Source organism: Mytilus galloprovincialis, chromosome 6, assembly GCF_965363235.1.
Source record: "Mytilus galloprovincialis chromosome 6, xbMytGall1.hap1.1, whole genome shotgun sequence".
NCBI lineage: Eukaryota > Metazoa > Mollusca > Bivalvia > Mytilida > Mytilidae > Mytilus > Mytilus galloprovincialis.
The window spans coordinates 42211199-42233919 of NC_134843.1; the positions used below are offsets into that span (position 1 = coordinate 42211199).

The window sequence follows — 22721 nt, forward strand, 5'->3', positions numbered from 1 at the left end:
TGACTATAAAAAAGGTAAATTTGGGTATTTCAGTAAGACACATACCCATAAACACAAACATATATATATATATACCGTTTCATATTTTTTAGTAGGTATTGAACTAAGTCAAAAAGTATAGAACCAAGATATAAGATGATTCCAAATCAAATTCATCATTAATAAACAGCTGCGCCATGTGAATATGATTGTTCGACATGGTGATGACGGACAGTAGGACGGACAGACGGACAACGGTATACCATAATACGTACTGTAAAAACATAACTATTTTTTTTACATTTATTTAAATAAAAGATGATAAGACAAATTTTGACAAGTAAACAATACATTCAAACTGTAAATACATTTACAATCAATTATCAAACAATGCAAATTCAGCTGAGTGAAATGGTAGAACTCACATTATTTTTTTAAATAATAGTTAACCATTTTACACTTCTGACATAGATTGACAATGCATTCATAAATTTGTTAACCATTTAATTTCAAGAGGGCAATATTTAAAAAAAAAAAAAATCAAACTTACATCAATCTGATGTTAAATCATCCAAGTCAAGCTGTTTCATTCATCTGAAAACTTTTTATTTGAAAATCACAATATTGTTTTTTATTTTAGTGTAAGAAAGATACAATAGAGTTGCTTTCTTGCAAGAAAAAGGTTTACAAATGTCACTATTTGATACAAGTCAGACTGTGGTATACTAAGGATTTATATACTATGCATTTAAATCTTTGGATATACAAAATTTATCAAATGAAGATAAAACTTGTTGATACACAACATGGTACATTTTGTGACAGTTAAAAATTAAGATAAGATAAGAAAAAAAATCTTTCGAAAAACTCACACACAAAGAGAAAATCCAAATTTTTATATATTAGTCACTATTGAAATCTGAATCAATCATATATTCATAAAATGAAATGCACTTCCCATAAATGTTAATACTATAGTAAAGAATATCATGGGTTCAAATGGAATAACACAATTCAGAAAAAACTTCATTAAACTGGAGAAGTATTTTGAATGGAATTAATTAATAATTGTAAAAACATGACAGACAACTGCAAAGCAAAAGTTTGAAGAAACCAATTCATCCCAAAAAGTTATTTAATAAACATGAATCTTTAGTTTAAACAATTTCATATCAACTAGGCAACTAGAAGTTTACCATCCATTCAGGTCATTGAACGCTGACATAGTGAAATGTGTTAATACTCCTCATTTGACATCATTTAATATAATTCTTTTTTTAAGATCCATACATATTCCAAATTAACAAAGAAAAAGGAGTTGTTAAAGTTAACTTATCAACATTTTTTACCTACTCTTTATTGTCAATTAAGAACAAGATACAGAATTAAAAAGTTTTTACTTTGGTTAAAGGACTTGAAAAATATCTAACTTCAAATCATCTTCACTTCAGTCTTTGGTTAAAGGACTTCTTTATTTTTTTCTTAATACGGTATTATTCAATAAAATGCTTCACTGAGCGCAGCCTGATACGACAGCAGAGGTCGAACCCTGAACAGTAGGGGCAAATTTGGACACAATATTCAAGCTTGAAACTGTCTGAATTTGGATTGTGATCAAAGTTTTGACATAATAAAGGTTTCTGACACAAAATAAATACGGTAAAAGATCTGAAAAATCTGTTGCGCAATACTGTGCAGTTGAAGATTTCTTCTTGAAACTTTTCCAAAACTAGAAATTTGAAAAATTTTGTAACAATAACCACAAAACTCAATCCCAGCCTTTCCTTTGTAGTATGGAACCTTGTAGTACAATTTCAGAGAGATCCATACACTTATACACAAGTTTTGTCTGGAAACTAGTAATATGCTTGTCTTTGGCCCCTAATTCCTTCATGTTTCGGGCAATTACCCTTAAACTCAATCCCAGCCTTTCCTTTGTGATATGAAACCTAGTGGTACAATGTCAGAGAGATCCATACACATACACACAAGTTATTGTCTGGAAACTTAGAAAAATGCTTGTTTTTTGCCCTTATTTAACCCTTAATTCCTGAACTGTTGACCCCATAACCCCTATATTGAGTCCCCACCTTCTACTTGTGTTATTAAACATTGTGGTATAGTTTCAGAGCAATCAAAATACCTACACAGATGTTATTATCATAAAACTAGAAAAAATGGTTGTTTTGGGCCCCATTTGGGCTCCTAATTCTTAAACGGTTGGGACCATGATCCCAAAAATCAATCACAATCTTTCTTTTGTGGTATTGAACCATCGTTAAAAAATTCAAAAACAACGCAATTTTACAAAAAAATGAGATGAAAGACATATAATTTTCATTGGGTTTTCTGAAAGATATGTGTAAACTGTTTCAGATAAGGTATTAATTCAAGCGATTGAAATTCTACTTTTAGCCAAATTTTGGGGAAATATGTGACATCTTTTCCCCCTTTTTGCAATATTTTATAGCAAATAAATGCAGATTGTTGCCATGGATACACCCAAAGAAATGATATTTTACCATTTTATACACTGCATATAAAATTTATAGAAGATTCCGATTACATACATATGCACATATATGACACAAACAGTAAGCTCAATATTGAAAGAAAGCAATGAAAAGGGGATGGTAAAATTTATGAGGGCAAATTTGAAATTTTTTCCTAACTGTTTATTGCTACCTTATGTGATCCCAAAGACTTTTTTGCGGTCGTATAAAAACATAAAAATGATATCTTGTTTCATTTTGAAATATTCAAGCAAGCAAATATTTTGAATGGTCAGTTTGTCTTGAAATCATAAAATCAATCTGATACTGCTGTTAGATCTCTGACCTTTTGTTTTGACATTTGAATTACACATGAAGAACAGGTGTTTGACTCATGTGTGTTTTACCAAATGAACATCAAGTAAAGATTATGTAAAATCACCTACAAATATAAATAATATGTGATATGGCTGTCAATAAGAGAATGGTCCACCAAAAAAAATAGTATGTTACCATTGACAATTGTTTTACAATGTCATTTCGGGGACTTTTACAGCTGACTATGCGGTATTGGCTATGCTCATTGGTGACCTATAGTTGTTAATTTCTGTGTCATTTCTCTTGTGGAGCGTTGTCTCATTAGTAATCGTACCACATCTTCTTTTTAAATATTTATATTTCTTACTTAACATTCTTGTACAATGAAATAGTAAAAACCCACTGGTTATTACCTATAATAAAATTGAGAAAGGAAATGGGGAATGTGTCAAAGCGAAAACAACCTGACCATAGAGCAGACAACTGCCGAAGGCCACCAATGGGTCTTAAATGTAGCAAGAAGCTTCCTAGACTATATGGAATAATGAAACGTCATGTAATCTTAAATTACTGAAGATTCAGGAAACCAGTGGAATTTGTGCAGTTTTTATTGTTTAACTACAGGTATATGCATATTTCTTTGAAAAATTGAACAATATATTACATGGACGTTCCTATTATTTCCACAGAATAATACAAAACATCAGCAGTGTAAAAGCAAATAAATTTAAGAGTAGTATTGATAAATCAATCACATCTAAATGATTCATATCATTTTCCTATATTCTATGGAATGATACATTTTAAGCTAACACAGTAGAATACCACCGAAACATTAACTCTAATTCATGTGTTCGGTTTTCAAAATTCCGGACAATCTAACCTCTACCCTTGCAGTATTCCTGAAGAGTTTGTCAAATGTGTATGATAAATATGAACTTGGATTTCTGTAAGGTTTTTAGTAGACCTGCTATATTTTCTGGAAAATAATGGAAAGAGACTAAAACCCCCCTTCCCTTCCCCCAAAAATATATTTCACCAACAAATAAAAAGTTAATTCAGCAACAGACACAAATTATCTAAACTTAACATTCAAACATCAACTTGTTAAGGTTTTCTTTAGATATGCTATAACATCTTTGTTCTTAAGTATCTCCCTATGCTCTGCATATTTGACAGGAACATGATAAATCTTCTGGGGTTGTTTCCCTTGCCAGTGTAAACATCCTTTCAGACTACGAATATTTACTGTACCATCTGCTAGTTCTGTTCTGACATTAGGTTGTGAATCAGGCCACATATTGCCTGTATACACAAGAGTTTTAGGCGTAGGAATATCGTAACCATGGACACAATGAACCTCAACACCAGGGGGCTTCAGTAATCTGATAAGATTTGCTGTGTCCTGTCTCATATACCACCCATCCATGAAATTAATATTCATGAAGAATTGTTTGTAATCATTGACTGTGTAATTCCTTCCAGGTCGTTCAATTAGGACTTCATCCTTACCCCAAAACACATCTGACGGCATCAGCCAAGCAGTGCTAGGCATGGATCGTTGTTGGGCTCTCAATTTTAATGCTTTTACAAAAGGTACATCCAAATTATCACCTGAAATGAACCAATTGATACAAATATTATTTTTCATTGGTGATGGTTGGCTTTAACAAAGACTACACCCAGATTATCTTATATACAAAAAGTAAGATGTACCCTCACGTATACAAAAAAAATATTTTACAGAAAATTATTTTTTACCTATAGCATCATATTTTGGTACCAGAAAATCAATCCTATGTCGAATTTTTACAACTTATAAATGAAGAAATAGTGCATTTATGTGATATAAGTTCGATTGTATAATTTACTTTTCACATAGTATGTACAATGGATTTAATATTTTCTGAATATTGATACTGCTGCAAGTCAACAAATATTTAAACAGCACAGTGGTTAAGATATCTAGTGTGTAGTATATTTTGCCAGTTCAAGAAATATTTGGAAATCAACCAAAATCCTTTTACAGAAAGTAAATAAAAAGGCTTTTTAATGCCATCATACATCCATTTATTGTCACATCAATACCGGCAATGTTCATTACAAGTTTGTAGCTTCAGTTTAAATTATTTCATTTTTTGATATGGCCACAAGATTAGGGAAATCTTAAATTAAAAGTATTTTAGTGAAAAATCTGGACATATTATTAGGCTTTCATCTTTTACATTGTACTATTTCAAAACATAAATGTTGGTGATCATTCAATCTACCCTCACGTATTTAATGCCTTTTTACAAAAAAAATTTGTCTTACCTGAAGCTAAGAGTCTTAGTGATTTAACAGATCCTCCCCATACACCAGCTAATGATATAAATGACTGAATAAATTTATCTTTCCATGACTGTGGCTGGTGATTAAGGAAGTACAGTGTGGTAGGACTCCCCATGCTGTGGCATAGCAAGACAACTTTAGTATTGTTGTTTAGAGCATATGTTTCCTCAACCAAATTTCTCAAATTCTGGTAAAAATCCGCATATTCATCTGGAAAAGGGACAGTTTTCTTTATGCATGAATAGCATTCCCATTTTAATACTAAATTAATGTTATACAATAAATTCTGTTTTTACAAAGATCATTACATTACGTCCTATTTTACTTCTTTTCTTCATGAATTTTTCATGTTCAATGGGAGACAACTCACGGTGTTTTTTTTTAGATTGATAGAATGTTATCTCTCTGTTTCTGGTGTGTAAGAAGGTTTTAAAGTACAGCTATATGCATTAAAAAACAAAACCATTAAACCACTAGCACTGATAAAATTCATACAAAACAATGTATATGAGGGTTGGCCGTTTACAATACTCCAATAGATTTGTTCTGTTCTTCCTTTCTTTATGGAAGAAATATTTAACAAATTAAAAACCAATTCTTCAGGGAACAATTGAAGGTCTTTCCAACTCGATAATAAGAATGAAATTTAAAAAACGATGTTAGAAAATGTAACTTATTGTTTATGTAATTTGGTACCTCTAACTGATATGAGAAAATAAGATTAATAGGTATATGCAGAAGACTTAATTGTTTTATAATGAACAAGAAAGAATTTTTAGCAATGTGAAAATCTAGAACGTCAAATTGATCTTTGACCTTGACCTCAATTTCAAGGTCATAGGTCAGTGATCTAAAATCAAAAGACCCCAGGTCAATCACTTGTATGGTTGTGGAAAAATACTGATTTCAAATACAAAAGGGGAGAAAACTCCTATAAGGGTTAACCAAAACTGTTCAACTTAAATAGGTTGAAGTTGCGCCTTTTTGTAAACAGTTATTTTTGTAAACAGTTATTCATATTAAATTCAGGCTTTTTGTAAACAGTAATTCATATTAAAAGACTGTAGGCCTCTACGATTATACTGTATGAAAGAGGGACGAAAGATACCAAAGGGACAGTCAAACTCATAAATCTAAAACAAACTGACAACGCCATGGCTAAAAATGAAAAAGACAAACAAACAACAGCACACATGACACATCATAGAAAACTAAAGGATAAACAACACGAACCCCACCAAAAAACTAGGGGTGATCTCAGGTGCTCTGGAAGGGTAAGCAGATCCTGCTCTACCTACATGTGGCACCCGTCGTGTTGCTTATGTGATAACAAATCCGGTAAATAGTCTAATTTATGAATTTATCCAACAAATCGCCTATCTTAAATTTTCAAAGGGAAATAACTCCCATAAGATGTCTTCCGATCACTCAAGTCAAAATTAACCAAAATCATTCTTAAGAGTAGACGAACAATTTGTTGAAAACAGTTTGCTAAAATCTTTTTCGGTTTTAGAGATATAGCGATAACAAGAAAAGGGGACGCGGGGAGATAACTCCTATAAGAATAAGTGTTCGTTTACACAGGGTTAGTTTTGAAACCCCCATAACTGTACAACATCATTGGCCAAAAATCCATTCGATATGTTGTAAGACAAAAAAGCATCTCAGACGGCAGAAGAAAAAAAAAAACAACAACAACAAAAAAATAATAATCAGAAGAAAAACATAAGGTCTTTCCACGAAAAGTTTTAAATTTTACTTGTTTTCAGGTTTCGATAAGGCCATAATTTTCTAGCTGAAACTTTAAATTATGATTAATTTACCAATTTCACAATGGATCATAGCAAATACAATGACTTGATAGGAAATACATCTTTTCGTTGAAATTTACGTTCTTGCGTTCTATTCATGACATCTCAAATAGCACCCATTTTGATTGTCAGTGAAAATTCGATGAAAACGGGTAAATTTACATTGATTTGTAGACAGGAAACAAAGAGCACGTGCGTCGACATCTTTTAACATAATCTTTGTTATGACATTTTCATATCGGACTAGAATATCAAGTTTGTTGCACTCGATGTTTACTTGCACTAACATATACAAAATTTAGTTTAACTCCTATCAGTAATAAGGTTTAATTACAAAGCAGAAGATTCCAGAAGGGCTACAATTGGCTGTTAGATGATTATGTTTTTCAAATTGACAGGTCAAAATACAACAATTGTCACATATTAGTTGTTTTATGACTATTCATACAAATAAAACCCTTCTTTTGGGCACTTCACATTATAAATCGCGAAGTTCTACCCCTGCTTATATATGATTTGTGTTGTAACATTGGTTTTGTTCCATTTTTTTTATAATTTATGACTGTTTTATGACTGATTTAGTTTAATTCATGCATTTAGGTTTGTTTATCATATAACATTTTTTATTCAAATAAAAACAAACTGTTTTGAAAAAATACGATTTTGAATAGTAATTATTCAAAAACAAAAACTTTGTAAATAAAAAATAAGGCCTTAGTGTTAAAATATATAAGATATAGGTAAAATATAGCGCAGAAATATTTTATCACCGGTCATCATAATTATAGTTAAGAATAATTTTCACAATACGAATATACTTTGATTTCTTTAAAACGTCTTTGGATGGTACATTGTAAGTCTTGAACAAAACTGCATTTTCCTTTGAAACAGCCATTAGCTATCACATTCAACATGATTTTTTAATTATGATAAGTCACCAAATTAGAGTCTGCAGGTAAAGGTGTCACTCTACCATAACATAATTATTCTGAATTGAGGTCAAGTTGACCTGTACTTGCTCTTGTAAACTATGAATTTTAAGTTCAATGACCAGATATCAAACGCACGACATTCCAATTCAAGGTGGGAACTCACCAATAAGACTACTGACACACATAAGGACTTATAAAAACTGATAAGTATTTCATCCTGTACTACTGGCATAATAGTTAGTCTGATTCCTGTGTGAAATATTGTAAATTCATAAATTAGTGCCAAGGTTTTATAAATGCGAATGATGCAACTGGTGAGTATAACATTAATAGGACATGACTTTCTGATATCTTATCGTATATCTGTATGCAGATTTTCCTGAAAATGCAATAAAAGAGGGACGAAAGGTAACAGAGGGAGAGTCAAACTCGAAGATAGAAAATAAACTGACAACGCCATGGCTAACAATAAAAAGGCAAACGGACAAATAATAGTACAGAAGACACAACATAGAAAACTTAAGACTAAGCAACACGAACCCCACAAAAAACTTCGGGTGATCTCAGGTGCTCCAGAAGGGCAGCAGATCCTGCTCCACATGTGGCACCCGTCTTGTTGCTTATGTTATTACAAATCCGGTAAATAGTCTAATTCGGTATGTCACATAAATTGATATAGCGTTTTTGTTCATTTTTAAAAAATGGCAACAATAAATGTCAACAATAATTTATGAATTTACAGAATTTTTTTTTAATAATTAAGTTATTTCGCATACTTGGAGCTTTCCTGAAGTCATATGGAGCCCCTCTTACTGATACGTTTCTCTCATATCCCCATTTTACCATGGCATTAACAATGGATGAAAAGTAATATGCTGAAAAAAAAACCCAAAACAATTGTTTTGAGAAATCTGTCTATGAAAGACTCTGTATTTCATGTCATCATAGTGTATTTTTCTAAAATACCATATTTTATCTAAATATATATATATAGATTTTTTTTAAGGTTTTGTGCAAATCATATATGTTGTGAATAAATGATTCTTTTTTGCTCCAGTAAACTCAATGTTGCAAATAAACTCATCATAGATACCAGGATTGAAATTTTGTATTTGCGCCAGACGTGCGTTTCGTCTACAAAACACTCATCAGTGGCTATCGAATCAAGAAAATAAAAAAGCCAAAAAAAGTACGAAGTTGAAGATGGATTTAACACTTAGGATGAGGTGTCTTTTGTTATTTGATGTACCTATTCCTTTTACATAGCTAACAAATCATGACGTAAGTTACATATAAAACCAAAGCAAAAGCTGATATGCAAAGGATTATCCTGCCTGTATTCCCCTAACTCTGACATACCTACGTCATGTACTTACTCCAACTAATTTGCGAAGGGTCAAGCCACTCCACCGTCTGCGTATCTCCCCACCCTGGAATCTTTGTTTCAACACCCGATGGATTGCGGGTTACATGTTTCTCTCTGTCATATAATAGTCTGAAATTTAGAAACAACATATGCAAAATTTGTATTGCATGAGGTTATAAATGAAACAAACATTGGGTAATGAAAGAACCTGGTAACATTCATACATATATCATATTTTCTATACCAAATATATCAATTTATCCTATACATTTCTAGGAATGCGATTGGTTAAAAGCGTCCGCGTGAATCCGTGTATATTTGATATTAGGTTAGTAGGGAGGCGGGGCTTATTTCATACACGGTTAGTAGTGGAGTTGCAGCCCTTTATATTCCATATTAGGTAGTAGGGAGGCGGAGCTTATTTCATTCACGGTTAGTAGTGGTCTTACGTCCCTTTATAAAACAATCGGAACTGAGAAAAAATCTTAAAGGTTTCAACAGACGAAGAAATTGATGATTAAGATTGAAATAAATTCATTAAAAAATTTTAACCTAACAAGTTGTTATCGTTGGCTATTGTTCTTGTATGCTCAATGGAAGTAGTTTCTTAATGCTAACAGTATTGAAGACTGGCTTGCTCATTTTGATAGATCACAAGTCTAAATTTTACACGTTAAGATAGTCGGTAAGATAAATTCGTTACATAGTGTGCCACTTCCCTATTCAACCAATCTGTCGTGAGGATTGATTGATTGATTAATATTTAATGCGTTTTTCAACACTATTGTACTATTTGATGGCGGTAATTTTTTTTGGTGTAAGATGCGGAACTGCCTTGAGAGAACCACATATCTGTGGTAGGAAAACTGACAATTCTAGTCAATTAAGACTGGACTGGAGCACACCTACCATACGGGGGATTCGAACTCACAACATCAGTGTTGTCAGGCTAATGATACAGTAGTTCAACTGCTTATACCATCTTGCCACCAAGGCCCCTCTCTGCCATGAGGACCTCGTGGCCTAACATTTTCTAAACTGCACTGAGTCCAGAAAAGCGTGATCAATTTTAAAAGAGACAATCATACATTGCATACTAGTATCTTACAACAACAAAAATTGTAATAGACAAAATGTCTTACAAACAGTGAAAGTTGTATCATTCAATATATGTACATTTTAAATTGAATATTGCATATGTACAATGTATTTAATTCTATTTATCAATGAACAAAGCTGTTATTTGCAACTAAAATCACCAAGTTATTACTTTATTTGGGCTTATTATAAAAAGTCATTTTCAAGATGAGTGACAGGAAAACATGTTTTTCCTGATGTTTTTTGTTTACATTATTTAACAAAGTAATTCTTTATCTTTTCAAACATAGTCAATGCTGTATTATATATATATTATACAGTTACCATATAAATTGTACATGTTCCTGTAAAAAATGTATCTGGTATCAATTTAAATAGCAAAATTTTGAAAACATTTTCCTTTGACTTACTTCGTGTTATTAGTGAAGCAATCTATTACTTTAGGGAGTAACTCTACGAAATTTAGCCATAAACTAAAGTAATGATCTGTATAAAGAACACACCAAGAATGAGGAGCAGTTGTCTTGTTCAGTTTCACTACAAATTCACTTCCACCATCACCCGGTACTACAAAATATTCAAAGAAATGAGAAATAAAGTAAAGATTTTTTCTATATTATATGATGTTTCCAGCATTCATTCTTACTTTTCTTATATCATGTAAAATGTATATCACCAAGTCCGAAACTTTAAAGGAAAAATTAAACCACATAAATATTTTGATGCCGCATCCATTCACTATGCATGCAAAAATTAAATTATCCTCGACATGAAAACTAGAAAGCCTAGACAATTTAAGACTACCGTCCATCACCTTCAAATAATCACATCATTGTCAACGTGTGATGAAAAGGATAAGGTCCCTATTTCTAGCAAAAAAAATAATAGTAAGGATTTATTGACCAATATTTAAATGAATCATACCTAAAACTATGACTAGATAGGAAACACGTCTATTTGCTGAAAATTTATGTATTGGCAATCTTTTCATGACTTTATAAATAGCAGACATTTTTATTTTTCACAAAATTTCGATAAAAACAGTTACATTTTCATTGATAATTTGGACCAAAAAACATGTAGCAAACATCAACAAAAAATATTTTAAAATAATGTTTGTTTAGCCTGCGCGTACTGTTTTCTAAGCCTAAATTTGTTTGAAATCCAAAACGATTTTGTCAAATTTGATAAAAATCTCAATTTAAGGCCCAATATTAACTTATGGGGTGCATAACATGTACATAATTTACCTTTACATGAAGGTTTGCCCTTTATCATGAGCACTTTAAAAGAAAATTCAGAATTACCGCAATGCATTTGGACACAGAAAATCATTATAAAACAATAGCTCCTTGTGAATCCATTTTCATATGTAAAATGGTGAAGATATAATTTTCTCCTCAAAGACAAGACTCCATTCCAAATGCAAAGGTCACAATTTGATTAATATTGATGATATCATTCATGCATCAGTAATCATAATGTCATGTATAATGAATGTTCTGTATCATTAAGAAAAGTATGAAGACCAGTATGATTAGACAAACAAGAACATGAAGTAGGTCACTACATGACCGGATAGGCCAACTTTAGCAGGACAACATTTACTCATTCTGATAGTCAAAGACAATCAAACAAAATCTTCCATTTCGGTTCTTTTTTTAGAAATCGGTTTGTGTATTTCAGTATTTAACATATACATGTCATAGGAAAATACCTCATATTAATGAGAAATAAATGAATTGTCAAAAATTTTCAAATCAAATCAATGATAATTAGTTACAATGTACATACTTACCTTAGATTTCGAAAAATAAAAATGAGAACCATACTTCAAAATAAGCAATCAAATGACGCGATAAAGGAGTAGAGGGCCGATTTTGGCCCTCACATTTCAGGTTCATCAAACGAAAGATTTTGGACATTTTCAAAACACTTAAGTGTCTATTTCAATTGATTCAATTAGTTTATATGAAAGATTTTAACTGATTTAAAAAATTTAGTCATTCAAGCTAAAATTTGAAAAATCTATCAAATATGCCAAAAAACTTCACTTTTCAGATGGTTTTTGTCAAAATTGAAAGTGGTCACATCCTTGTTCATCCCCAACCTTTATATATGTTATGTAATAATATCAAATACAACTTACATTTCAATATTATGAATGAACACGAATGCGGCCACTTTCATTTAAGACGGAAACCTTCTAAAATTTAACTAAAATGCTAAAATTGTGAAGATTTCAGTAATTTAGCATGACTTAATGATGCTAGTACCCGATATATGTGCATTGTATTGTCAAAAACAGGCCATATTTATGTAGCAGAAGCCTTTTACTTTCCAGTTAATAACTAAAAGATTAAATTTTCACAATTTTGTAAAACTGCTATATTTTGGGGCCAAAAAAGGGTCTTACTGAATCTACTCCTTTTCCCAATAGAATAATTTAAAAGATACTAAAAGTTACAAATATTAATGTATAAGTGACAAATATTAATGTGAACATTAGAATAAAAATAATGTATAAAGTTTAAAAGCATATATACAGTATCATATCCTTCATGCCATTTCATCAAATCTATATGATACAGAAAAGAATTCTATAAACAATAATATTGTGTTAAGTTTTGTTCAACAAAACATGTACTGTACATCCTGAAAATGTCTGTCTTAATTTCCAATAATTATACTTCACATAAGGACAAGATCTTTTTATCTTCTCCATCTGAATTAATGTTCTTAAAAAAAATCAAGCACATTGTTTGTTTATGGTGTGATTCAAACTAGAACAAAATGTATAAAATTTACAATTAAAACTTTCCTTACTAGATCATGTGCATATTCCATGTGATGGTCATCAAATGACGGGAGACACAAGCATATTTTTTAATTGTATTCAACAGCTACTGGCCTGTACTACAAAGGTTAACAGAGTTCTTGTCTCATTCATTTTGGCCAAAATAAGATCTTTTGTCAGCTCAATATTTGTTTAAAAACAGAAATTTGTAAATCAAAATTTTTTCTCTCAATAAATTTGATAACCATTATTATTCACACGATTAGAAATATATATCTATATGTATGTCACTTAGTCTTTTGCATAATTCTTTATTGTAACATGGAGGAATTTGCAAACAAGACACAAAAAAATCATTGTTCTTCAGTGAAAATGGGTTTATTGTGAGTTAAACCAATACTTAAGAATTAAATGCTTTAAAATATACATGTATAGAGTTTATAGTGCAAGTTTGAATGTATGAACACTATTTGTATGAAGCTCAGCCTTTGGTTTCGTTTTTTCTATGCATTGTTTTAAGGCTTTCCAGAAGAGTATGTGCACTTATAGATGTTGTATTTTAAAAGCAAACATATATATCTTTTAGGATGCCTTAGCCGTAGTATCAAAATTACGGAATTGATTAAAGTTTCCTAATCTTATTATAAATATATGTACATATATTTTCATTTAGCTTTAACAATAGGTACTAAATGTTTCTTGCCATTTTGGTATCTAAATTTTCCAAAAATTAGGCATGTGACTGCAAAAGAGGGTCGAAAATACCAGAGGGAAAGTCAAACTCATAGATTGAAAATAAACTGACAACGCCATGGCTAAAGAAAAAAAAAGACAAACAGACAAATAAAAGTACAGAAGACACAACATAGCAAACTAAATACTAAGCAACACAAATCCAACCAAAAACCTGGGGTGATCTCAGGTGCTCGAGAAGTGTAAGCAGATCCTGCTCCCCATGTTGCACCCGTCGTGTTGCTTATGTTATTACAAATCCGGTAAATAGTCTTATTTGGTAAGTCACATTCGTGAAAAGGGAAGGGTTGTTGTAGTTTCGACATAAGGAACATATCCGATATCATCTGTGAAACGGTTATTCTATAACGGTCAACCAACTCGTGATGTCGTCAGTAAAATTAACGAAGGGACGATTTCAACTTTTGAACTCTTTGTTTAATAGCTTCCTTGTGAGCAGCGATCCTCTATTAAGGAAATCATGATGGGAAAAATAAGCCCGGATATATCGTATCAATTGGGAGATATATACGTCGTATGCAAGCGCTGCTGGAATGTTGCTACATAGAAATGGCAAGTTCACAATTGAAAAGCTGAAATCATCTCTTGTGTCGTTAAGTTTTGTTTTCAATCGACCCTAATTTTCAATTTCTAGATATAAGTCAAGATATGAGGCAGACTTAACTGTATCTGTAGTATCCTTTATCTCTTGTTCGAACCAACTGTTTCAATTTGTCTTATAGTTTGGAATGGGGAATACTTGTGTGAAGTGTAGAAAAGTCGAATGTTCTAATACTATTGCAAGATGAGAGAGAATTGGATTGTATGTACTCTAAAAGAGGGACGAAAGATACCAAAGGGAGTCAATATCATAAATCTAAAACAAACTGACAACGCCATGGCTAAAAATGAAAAAGACAAACAGAAAAACAATAGTACACATGACACAACATAGATCTTTGGATTATTTTAGTATCCAAATCTGATTCCCGCCACCTCTAGAATATGCAGTTTCACAATAACTTTTGAAACCGGCTTTGATTGCTGATAAAAAAAAGATGTTAATAATTTAGAAAGAGGTTTTTTGGAGCAATTTGCCGTTGTTTGTATGGACACTTATGTAGTTTAGATATCCAATACAGTGATGGAAGATCCAGTTCTTTATCTTTGATTGAAATTCCAAAGGAACATGGAACAGACCTATGATTATTCAAGATTTCCTCTTTTGTAAGTGTCGTGAGGGTATATGTTGAGTTTCCAAATAAATTGTCAATATCTAATTCATTTATTAAGTAGTTTTAGTAATGATATTTACATACAAAAACGATGTTGTTTGAGGCTTTATATGCGGGAACAACAACATAATTGTCGTGGAGGTAGGACAAGTATCTTGCAACATTTTGGTCTTTAAAAATTGACGTAGCGTGGGTATTGATAGACCCATTTAGTTTCTTAATTCGGATTTGTATCAACGACCTCACAGCCTTAATCAATTCAGAAATAGTATCTACGTATTATTTCTCGCGTTTAGCCCATTGCCTGGCATAATTTTCGACTGAATCGATCAGTATTTTGAAGTTGTATTTTCAATTGATGGATTCAGGCTCACGATATGTCGGACCTTTGAATTACAAATTTCGCAGGGAAGTGTTTTTGACAATGTTGAGGTCTCCTGTAATAACGTGCCAATTGGATATTTTATCTGTCTGTTATATGATCAGAAAAAACAAAACAATTTTTTTTTCTAAAACATTTATGTTATGGGATTTATACCTTATAACATCGAACTGTATTGAAAAAAGAAGATGTAAATTTGAGACAATTTTGAAAAGTTTCCATGTTTTCTAATAAACAAGCTAGTAACGTCATGTTTTTCTTACTAATGCTAATGATGCTTCACATCTGGCATGTGTATGTGCATTTGTCCGATTACCTGTAAATAAAGGCAACAGTAGTATATCCTGTTCAAAAGTCACAAATTTGTTAAATTATGTAATCTCTAAAACAAAGATGACATTACCTAATATCACAGGATTCAGGATCTTACATTCACAATAAAAGATTAATAACAAACAGGTAAATATCAAACGAAACATATTTGAAAAAATCAAGCTATAAGAGTCGTTATATTCGTTATGTAAAGAATCATACGGTTTGAATGATGTCCGGAAAGGAAACTTGTGACACGTCAGTTAACAAGGAGGTCACATATTTTCTGAAAGTGGTTACATATTATAATTCATACTTACAACGCATATTATATAAGAAGAAAATACAGATTTCTTCTCAATATCACTATTGACCAGATGGCGGACGAGAATAACCTTTCATTATTTTCTGTGATACTGCAGAGGACCAATACATAATTCAGATATTGCAATATTTGTTGTATTAGCCTCAGTTTACAGATTGATATGGTAAATTTAAATTTAAATTTTATTTATCATTTCAACGTATTTTCCTCGTTTATAACATCCCAATCTTGTCGTGAAATACGATTTTCAGTCTTTATACACAGGCAGTTGTCTCTGAAACAAATCATGTGACTGATATACTCGTCTTTGAATATGTTATATCTTAATCAGAGACATTTACAGGCCTCAGCATTAATATATCAAGGTTTAAGGTAGAAAAAACCCCGACACAAGTGCCCGTGCTATTGTGTTCTATCCTTCAGTTATCGTTATCCTTTTTTCTTACAAAATAAAGAACTGTGTTGCAATTTTGTTAGAATTTTGAATAAACTGCATTACGTGTAGAGTAACACTATCAATCAAGTCACAGTAAGTTTATTCAAATTCAGTTACGTTATTATTATTTCGTTTTAAAGACTCTCATATGACGCTCGAATCGAATAAAAATGCCAAATAAATATGAAGTTGAAGAGCACAAAAAACCCAACATCCTCAACCTTTATATATGTTATGTAATATCATCAAATACATACAAAATCCAATAACTATACTTCACATGAGGACAAGATCTTTTTATTTTTTCTATCTGAATTAATGTTCTTAAAAAAAATCAAGCACATTAAAACTTCAAGATTTCATAGTTTATTTTTCCACAAATTTCACTCTTTTCCTTACTAGGTCATTTACATATTCCATGTGATGGTCATCAAATGACGGGAGACACAAGCATATTTTTTTTATTGTTTTCAACAACTACTGGCCTGTACTACAAAGGTTAACAGAGTTCTTGTCACATTCATTTTGGCCAAAATAAGATCTTTTGTCAGCTCAATATTTTTTTTTCAAACGGAAATTTGTAAATTAAATTTTTTTTTCTCAATTACCATTATTATTCCCACGATTAGAAATATATATCTATATGTATGTAACTTAGTCTTTTGCATAATTATTTATTGTAACATAAAGGAATTTGCAAACAAGATAAATTTTCGAAAAGAAAAAAAGACAAACAGACAAATAATAGTACAGAAGACATAACATAGCAAACTAAAGACTAAGCAACACAAATCTAACCAAAACCCTTGGGTGATCTCAGGTGCTCGAGAAGTGTAAGCAGACCCTGCTCCACATGTGGTACCCGTCGTGTTGCTTATGTTATTACAAATCCGGTAAATAGTCTTATTTGGTAAGTCACATTCGTGAAAAGGGAAGGGTTATTGTAGTTTGTACGATTTTGTATTCGAAATTCAATTTTGTACGGACAAATGTGAGTTTTGTTCAACAAAAATGAGTTCAGTTTAACAAAATTTGTAGCATACTACAAAGGAGTAGGTCCGGTAAGGGCCGATTTTGGCCCCAAATTTCAGTTTCATCTAACGAGATATTTAAGACACTTTTTAAACACTTAAGTGTCTATTTCAATTGATTCGATTAGTTTATGTAAAAGGTTTTAACTGATTCAGTCATTAAAAATGCTCCGATTGAATCTTAAATATGTAAAATCTATCAAATATGCAAAAAAACGTCACTTTTCAGATGGTTTTCGTCAAAAATGAAAGTGGCCGGATCCGTGTTCATTCTCAACCTTTATACATGTTATGTATTATCATCAAATACAACTTACATTTCAATATTATGAATGAACACGAATGCGGCCACTTTCATTTAAGACGGAAACCGTCTAAAATGCTATAATTGTGAAGATTTCAGTAATTTAGCATGCCTTAATGATGCTAGTACCCGGTATATGTGCATTGTATTGTCAAAAACAGGCTATATTTATGTAGCAGAAGCCTTCTTCTTCTCAGTAAATAACTAAAAGATTAAATTTTCACAATTTTGTAAAACTGATATATTTTTGGGCCAAAAAGGGGTCTTACTGAACATACTCCTTTTCCCAATAGAATAATTTAAAAGATACTAAAAGTTACAAATATTAATGTATAAGTGACAAATATTAATGTGAAAATTAGAATATAAATAATGTATAAAGTTTAAAAGCATATATACAGTATCATATCCTTCATGCCATTTCATCAAATCTATATGATATAGAAAAGAATTCTATAAACTATAATATTGTGTTAATTTTTGTTCAACAAAACATGTACTGTTCATCCAGAAAATGTCTGTCTTAATTTCCAATAATTATACTTCACATGAGGACAAGATCTTTTTATTTTTTCCATCTGAATTAATGTTCTTAAAAAAATCAAGCACATTGTTTGTTTATGGTGTGATTAAAACTAGAACAAAATATATAAAATTTACCATTAAAACTTCAAGATTTCATAGTTTATTTTTCCACAAATTTCACTCTTTTCCTTACTACATCATGTGCATATTCCATGTGATGGTCATCAAATGACGGGAGACACAACCATATTTTTTTTTTATCTGGCCTGTACTACAAATGTTAACAGAGTTCTTGTCCTATTCGTTTTGGCCAAAATAAGATCTTTTGTCAGCTCAATATTTTTTTTCAAACGGAAATTTGTAAATTAAATTTTTTTTTCTCAATAAATCTGATAACCATTATTATTCCCACGATTAGAAATATATATCTATATGTATGTAACTTAGTCTTTTGCATAATTATTTATTGTAACATAAAGGAATTTGCAAACAAGATAAATTTTCGAAAAGAAAAAAGACAAACAGACAAATAATAGTACAGAAGACATAACATAGCAAACTAAAGACTAAGCAACACAAATCCAACCAAAACCCTGGGGTGATCTCAGGTGCTTGAGAAGTGTAAGCAGATCCTGCTCCACATGTGGTACCCGTCGTGTTGCTTATGTTATTACAAATCCGGTAAATAGTCTTATTTTGGTAGGTCACCTTCGTGAAAAGGGAAGGGTTATTGTAGTTTGTACGATTTCGTACTCGAAATTCAAATTTGTACAGACAAATGGGAGTTTTGTTCAACAAAAATGAGTTCAGTTTAACAAAATTTGTAGCATACTACAAATTTAAAGTTTTGTCATACAAAATTGTCTTTCAGTGGACAAAAGTTACTTTTGTAATGACAAAATTCATTTTTGTAACACAGACTTTACTTTTGTTACCTAATTTGAAAATTGGGCGACAAAAGTCAATTTTGTATGCAAATTTGTTTAGTTTGGATTCTGTGAACTAATTTGCATACAAAACCGACTTTGGTGACACAAAATTGACTTTTGTGAGACAAAATTGACATTTGTGAGACAAAATTGACAAAATTAAATTTTGTCTCATGAAATTGAGTTTTGTCTCACAAAAGTCAATTTTGTCTCAAAAAAAGTGAATTTTGTCTCAAAAAGTGAATTTTGTCTCAAAAAAGTGAATTTTGTCTCATAAAATTTAGTTTTGTCTCACAAAAGTCAATTTTGTCGTCACAAAATTGACTTTTGTGAGACAAAATTGACTTTTGTGAGACAAAACTCAACTTTGTGAGACAAAATTCAATTTTTTGAGACAAAATTCAATTTTGTCAATTTTGTCTCACAAAAGTCAATTTTGTCTCACAAAAGTCAATTTTGTCTCACAAAAGTCAATTTTGTCTTCACACATTTGACTTTTGTGTTTTTATTTCCATATCAGGTAACAAAAGTCAATTTTGTAAGCAAATTAGTTTATATTTGCATACCTTTTTGACAAAATTGACTTTTGTCATCACAAAATTGAAGTTCTCATAAAAAAAGTCTGTATCACATAGTTTTGTACGACAAAAATGATTTTGTTATGACAGAATTGAATTTTGTAAAATACCACAAGAGTCCCATTTGGCGCCCCATAGTTTCGACATAAGGAACATATCCGATATCATCTGTGAAACGGTTATTCTATAACGGTCAACCAACTCGTGATGTCGTCAGTAAAATTAACGAAGGGATGATTTCAACTTTGAACTCTTTGTTAAATAGCTTCCTTGTGAGCAGCATTCCTCTCTTAAGGAAATTATGATAGGAAAAATAAGCCCGGATATATCGTATCAATTCGGAGATAAATACTTCGTATGCAAGCGCTGCTGGAATGTTGCTACATAGAAATGGAAAGTTCACAATTGGGAAGCTGAAATCATCTCTTTTGTCGTAAAGTTGTTTTCAATCGACCCTCATTGTCAATTTCTAGATGTAAGTCAAGATATGAGGCAGACTTAACTGTATCTGTAGTATCCTTTATATCTTGTTCGATGGGATAGATTTTCTCAATGCAGTCAACACATTTTGTATTATTTAGTTAGAGAACATCATCTATATAGCGGAACATCAAGTTAAAGGATGTTGCTAACTTCTTTCTTATCTTTCTTCCTAAAAAAATCCTGTATGAAGCCAGCCTCATAATAATAAAGAAACAAGTCGACAAGAAGAGGGACACAATTGGTTCCCATTTGAATCCCGACAGTCTGTTGAAAAACACATCATCCAAACGTAACAAATATGTTGTCAATCAAGAAATCAAGCATCTAGATAATGTCAGTTTCGGAGAATTTTCTGTTTGAATCAGAGTGATTCTTTGGAAAGTAGGATTTATCCTTCCCCCAAGACAAGATACTTGTATCTACGTTCGCCATTCTTTTTAATGAAACAAAGTAATACCAACTGTTTCAATTTGTCTTATATTTTGGAATGGGAAATACTTGTGTGAAGTGTAGAAAAGTCAAATGTTTTAATACTATTACAAGATGAGAGAGTGTTAGATTGTATGTACTCTAAAAGATCTTTGGATTATTTTAGTATCTAAATCTGATTCACGCCACCTCTAGAATAGGCAGTTTCACAATAACTTTGGACACCGGCGTTGATTGCTGATAAAATAGATGTTAATAATTTAGAAAGAGGTTTCGTGGAGCACTTGGAAGATCCAGCAATTTACCTTGTTTGTAAGGACACTTATGTAGTTTAGATACCCAATACAGTGATGGAAGATCCAGTTCTTTATCTTTGGTTGAAATTCCAAAGGAACTTAGAACAGACCTATGTTTATCCAGGATTTCCTCTTTTGTAAGTGTAGTGAGGGTATATGTTGAGTTTCCAAATGAATTGTCAATACCTAATTCATTTATTAAGTAGTTTTTGTAATGATATTTACATACAAAAACGATGTTGTTTGGGGCTTTATCTGCGGGAACAACAACATATTTGTCGTTGAGGTAGGACAAGTGTTTTGCAACATTTTTGTCTGTAAAAATTGACGTAGCGTTGGTATTGACCCATTTAGTTTCTTAATTCGGATTTGTATCAACGACATCACAGCCTTAATCAATACGGAAAGGGTATCTACGTCTTCTTTCTTGCGTTTAGCCCATTGCCTGGCATAATTTTGGACTAAATCGATAAGTATTTTGAAGTTGTATTTCCAATTAATGGATTGAGGCTCACAATATTTCGGACCTTTTGATAACAAATTTTCGCAGGGAAGTGTTTAACGTGGCAAGCCGGGTATTTTATCTAGCTGTTATCTGATCAGAAAAAACAAAACAATTTTTTTCTAAAACATTCATGTCATGGGATATATACCTTATAACATCGAACTGTATTGAAAAAAGAAGATGCAAGTTTGAGACAATTTTGAAATGTTTCCATGTTTTCTAATAAACAAGTTAGTAACGTCATGTTTTTCTTACTCATGCTAATGATGCTTCCCATCTGACATGTGCATGTGCATTTGTCCGATTACCTGTAAATAAAGGCAACAGTAGTATACCCTGTTCAAAAGTCATAAATCTGTTAAATTATGTAAGCTCTAAAACAAAGATGTACAATACCTAATATCACAGGATTCAGGATCTTACATTCACAATAAAAGATTAATATCAAACAGGTAAATATCAAACGAAACATATTTGAAAAAATCAAGCTTTTAAAATCGTAATACTCGTTATATAAGCAAAGAATCACACAGAAATAATGATTTCCGGAAAAAGGAACTTGTGACACGTTAATCGTAACTTGTGACACGGAAAAAAGAACTTGTGACACGTTAATTGACAATGAGGTCACATCTTTTTGGAAAGTGGTCACACATTATAATTCATACTAACAACGCATATTTTATAAGAACAAAATAAACAGATTTCCTCTCAATATCACTATTGACCGGATGAGGGACGAGAATAACCTTTCATTATTTTCTGTGTTACTGCACGGGACCAATATTTAATTCATATTGCAATACAAGAGTGCACACGCTGAAATGTCTCGCCTTCTATACTAAGCATTGATATTGTGTTGATAGTCCTAAGTAAAAAGCTAAGCTTAATAACAACTGTACCATAAACTTAACATTAACCAAGATAACTAAACAAAGACCAATGAACCTTGAAAATGAGGTCAAGGTCAGATGAACCATGCCAGGCAGACATGTACAGCTAACAATGCTTCTATACAACATATATAGTTGACCTATTACTTATAGTTTAAGGAAAATAGACCAAAACACAAAAACTTAACACTGTGCAATGAAC

The 22721-nt window shown here is 31.5% G+C and overlaps 1 protein-coding gene across 2 annotated transcripts; it reads right to left on the reverse strand.

The window, feature by feature from the left end:
* Positions 1 to 268: 268 nt before the first annotated feature.
* Positions 269 to 22138, reverse strand: LOC143079614 (lysosomal phospholipase A and acyltransferase-like). 2 transcript variants are annotated; one of them, XM_076255055.1, is made up of 6 exons: positions 22023 to 22138; positions 10738 to 10894; positions 9240 to 9358; positions 8640 to 8738; positions 5103 to 5330; positions 269 to 4403 (listed from the first exon to the last, which is right to left on the reverse strand). In XM_076255055.1, the coding sequence occupies exons 1-6, from the start codon at positions 22096 to 22098 to the stop codon at positions 3889 to 3891; spliced, it is 1194 nt and encodes a 397-aa protein (XP_076111170.1). In that variant the 5' UTR covers positions 22099 to 22138; the 3' UTR covers positions 269 to 3888. The 2 variants fall into 2 exon arrangements, with proteins under 2 accessions (XP_076111170.1, XP_076111169.1); XM_076255054.1 differs by lacking the exon at positions 22023 to 22138 and adding an exon at positions 15877 to 15999.
* Between the last annotated feature and the right edge of the window lie 583 nt (positions 22139 to 22721).

Excerpts from the sequence above, each read along its gene's own strand:
- LOC143079614 (XM_076255055.1), bottom strand. The coding sequence starts at position 22,098 with ATGTTTCGTTTGATATTTACCTGTTTGATATTAATCTTTTATTGTGAA. Across the intron at positions 8,739-9,239 it reads CCCTTCGCAAATTAGTTGGA|CATATTACTTTTCATCCATT; the intron begins GTAAGTACATGA and ends TTTTTTTTTCAG. Across the intron at positions 5,331-8,639 it reads TGACTTCAGGAAAGCTCCAA|ATGAATATGCGGATTTTTAC; the intron begins GTATGCGAAATA and ends TCCCTTTTCCAG.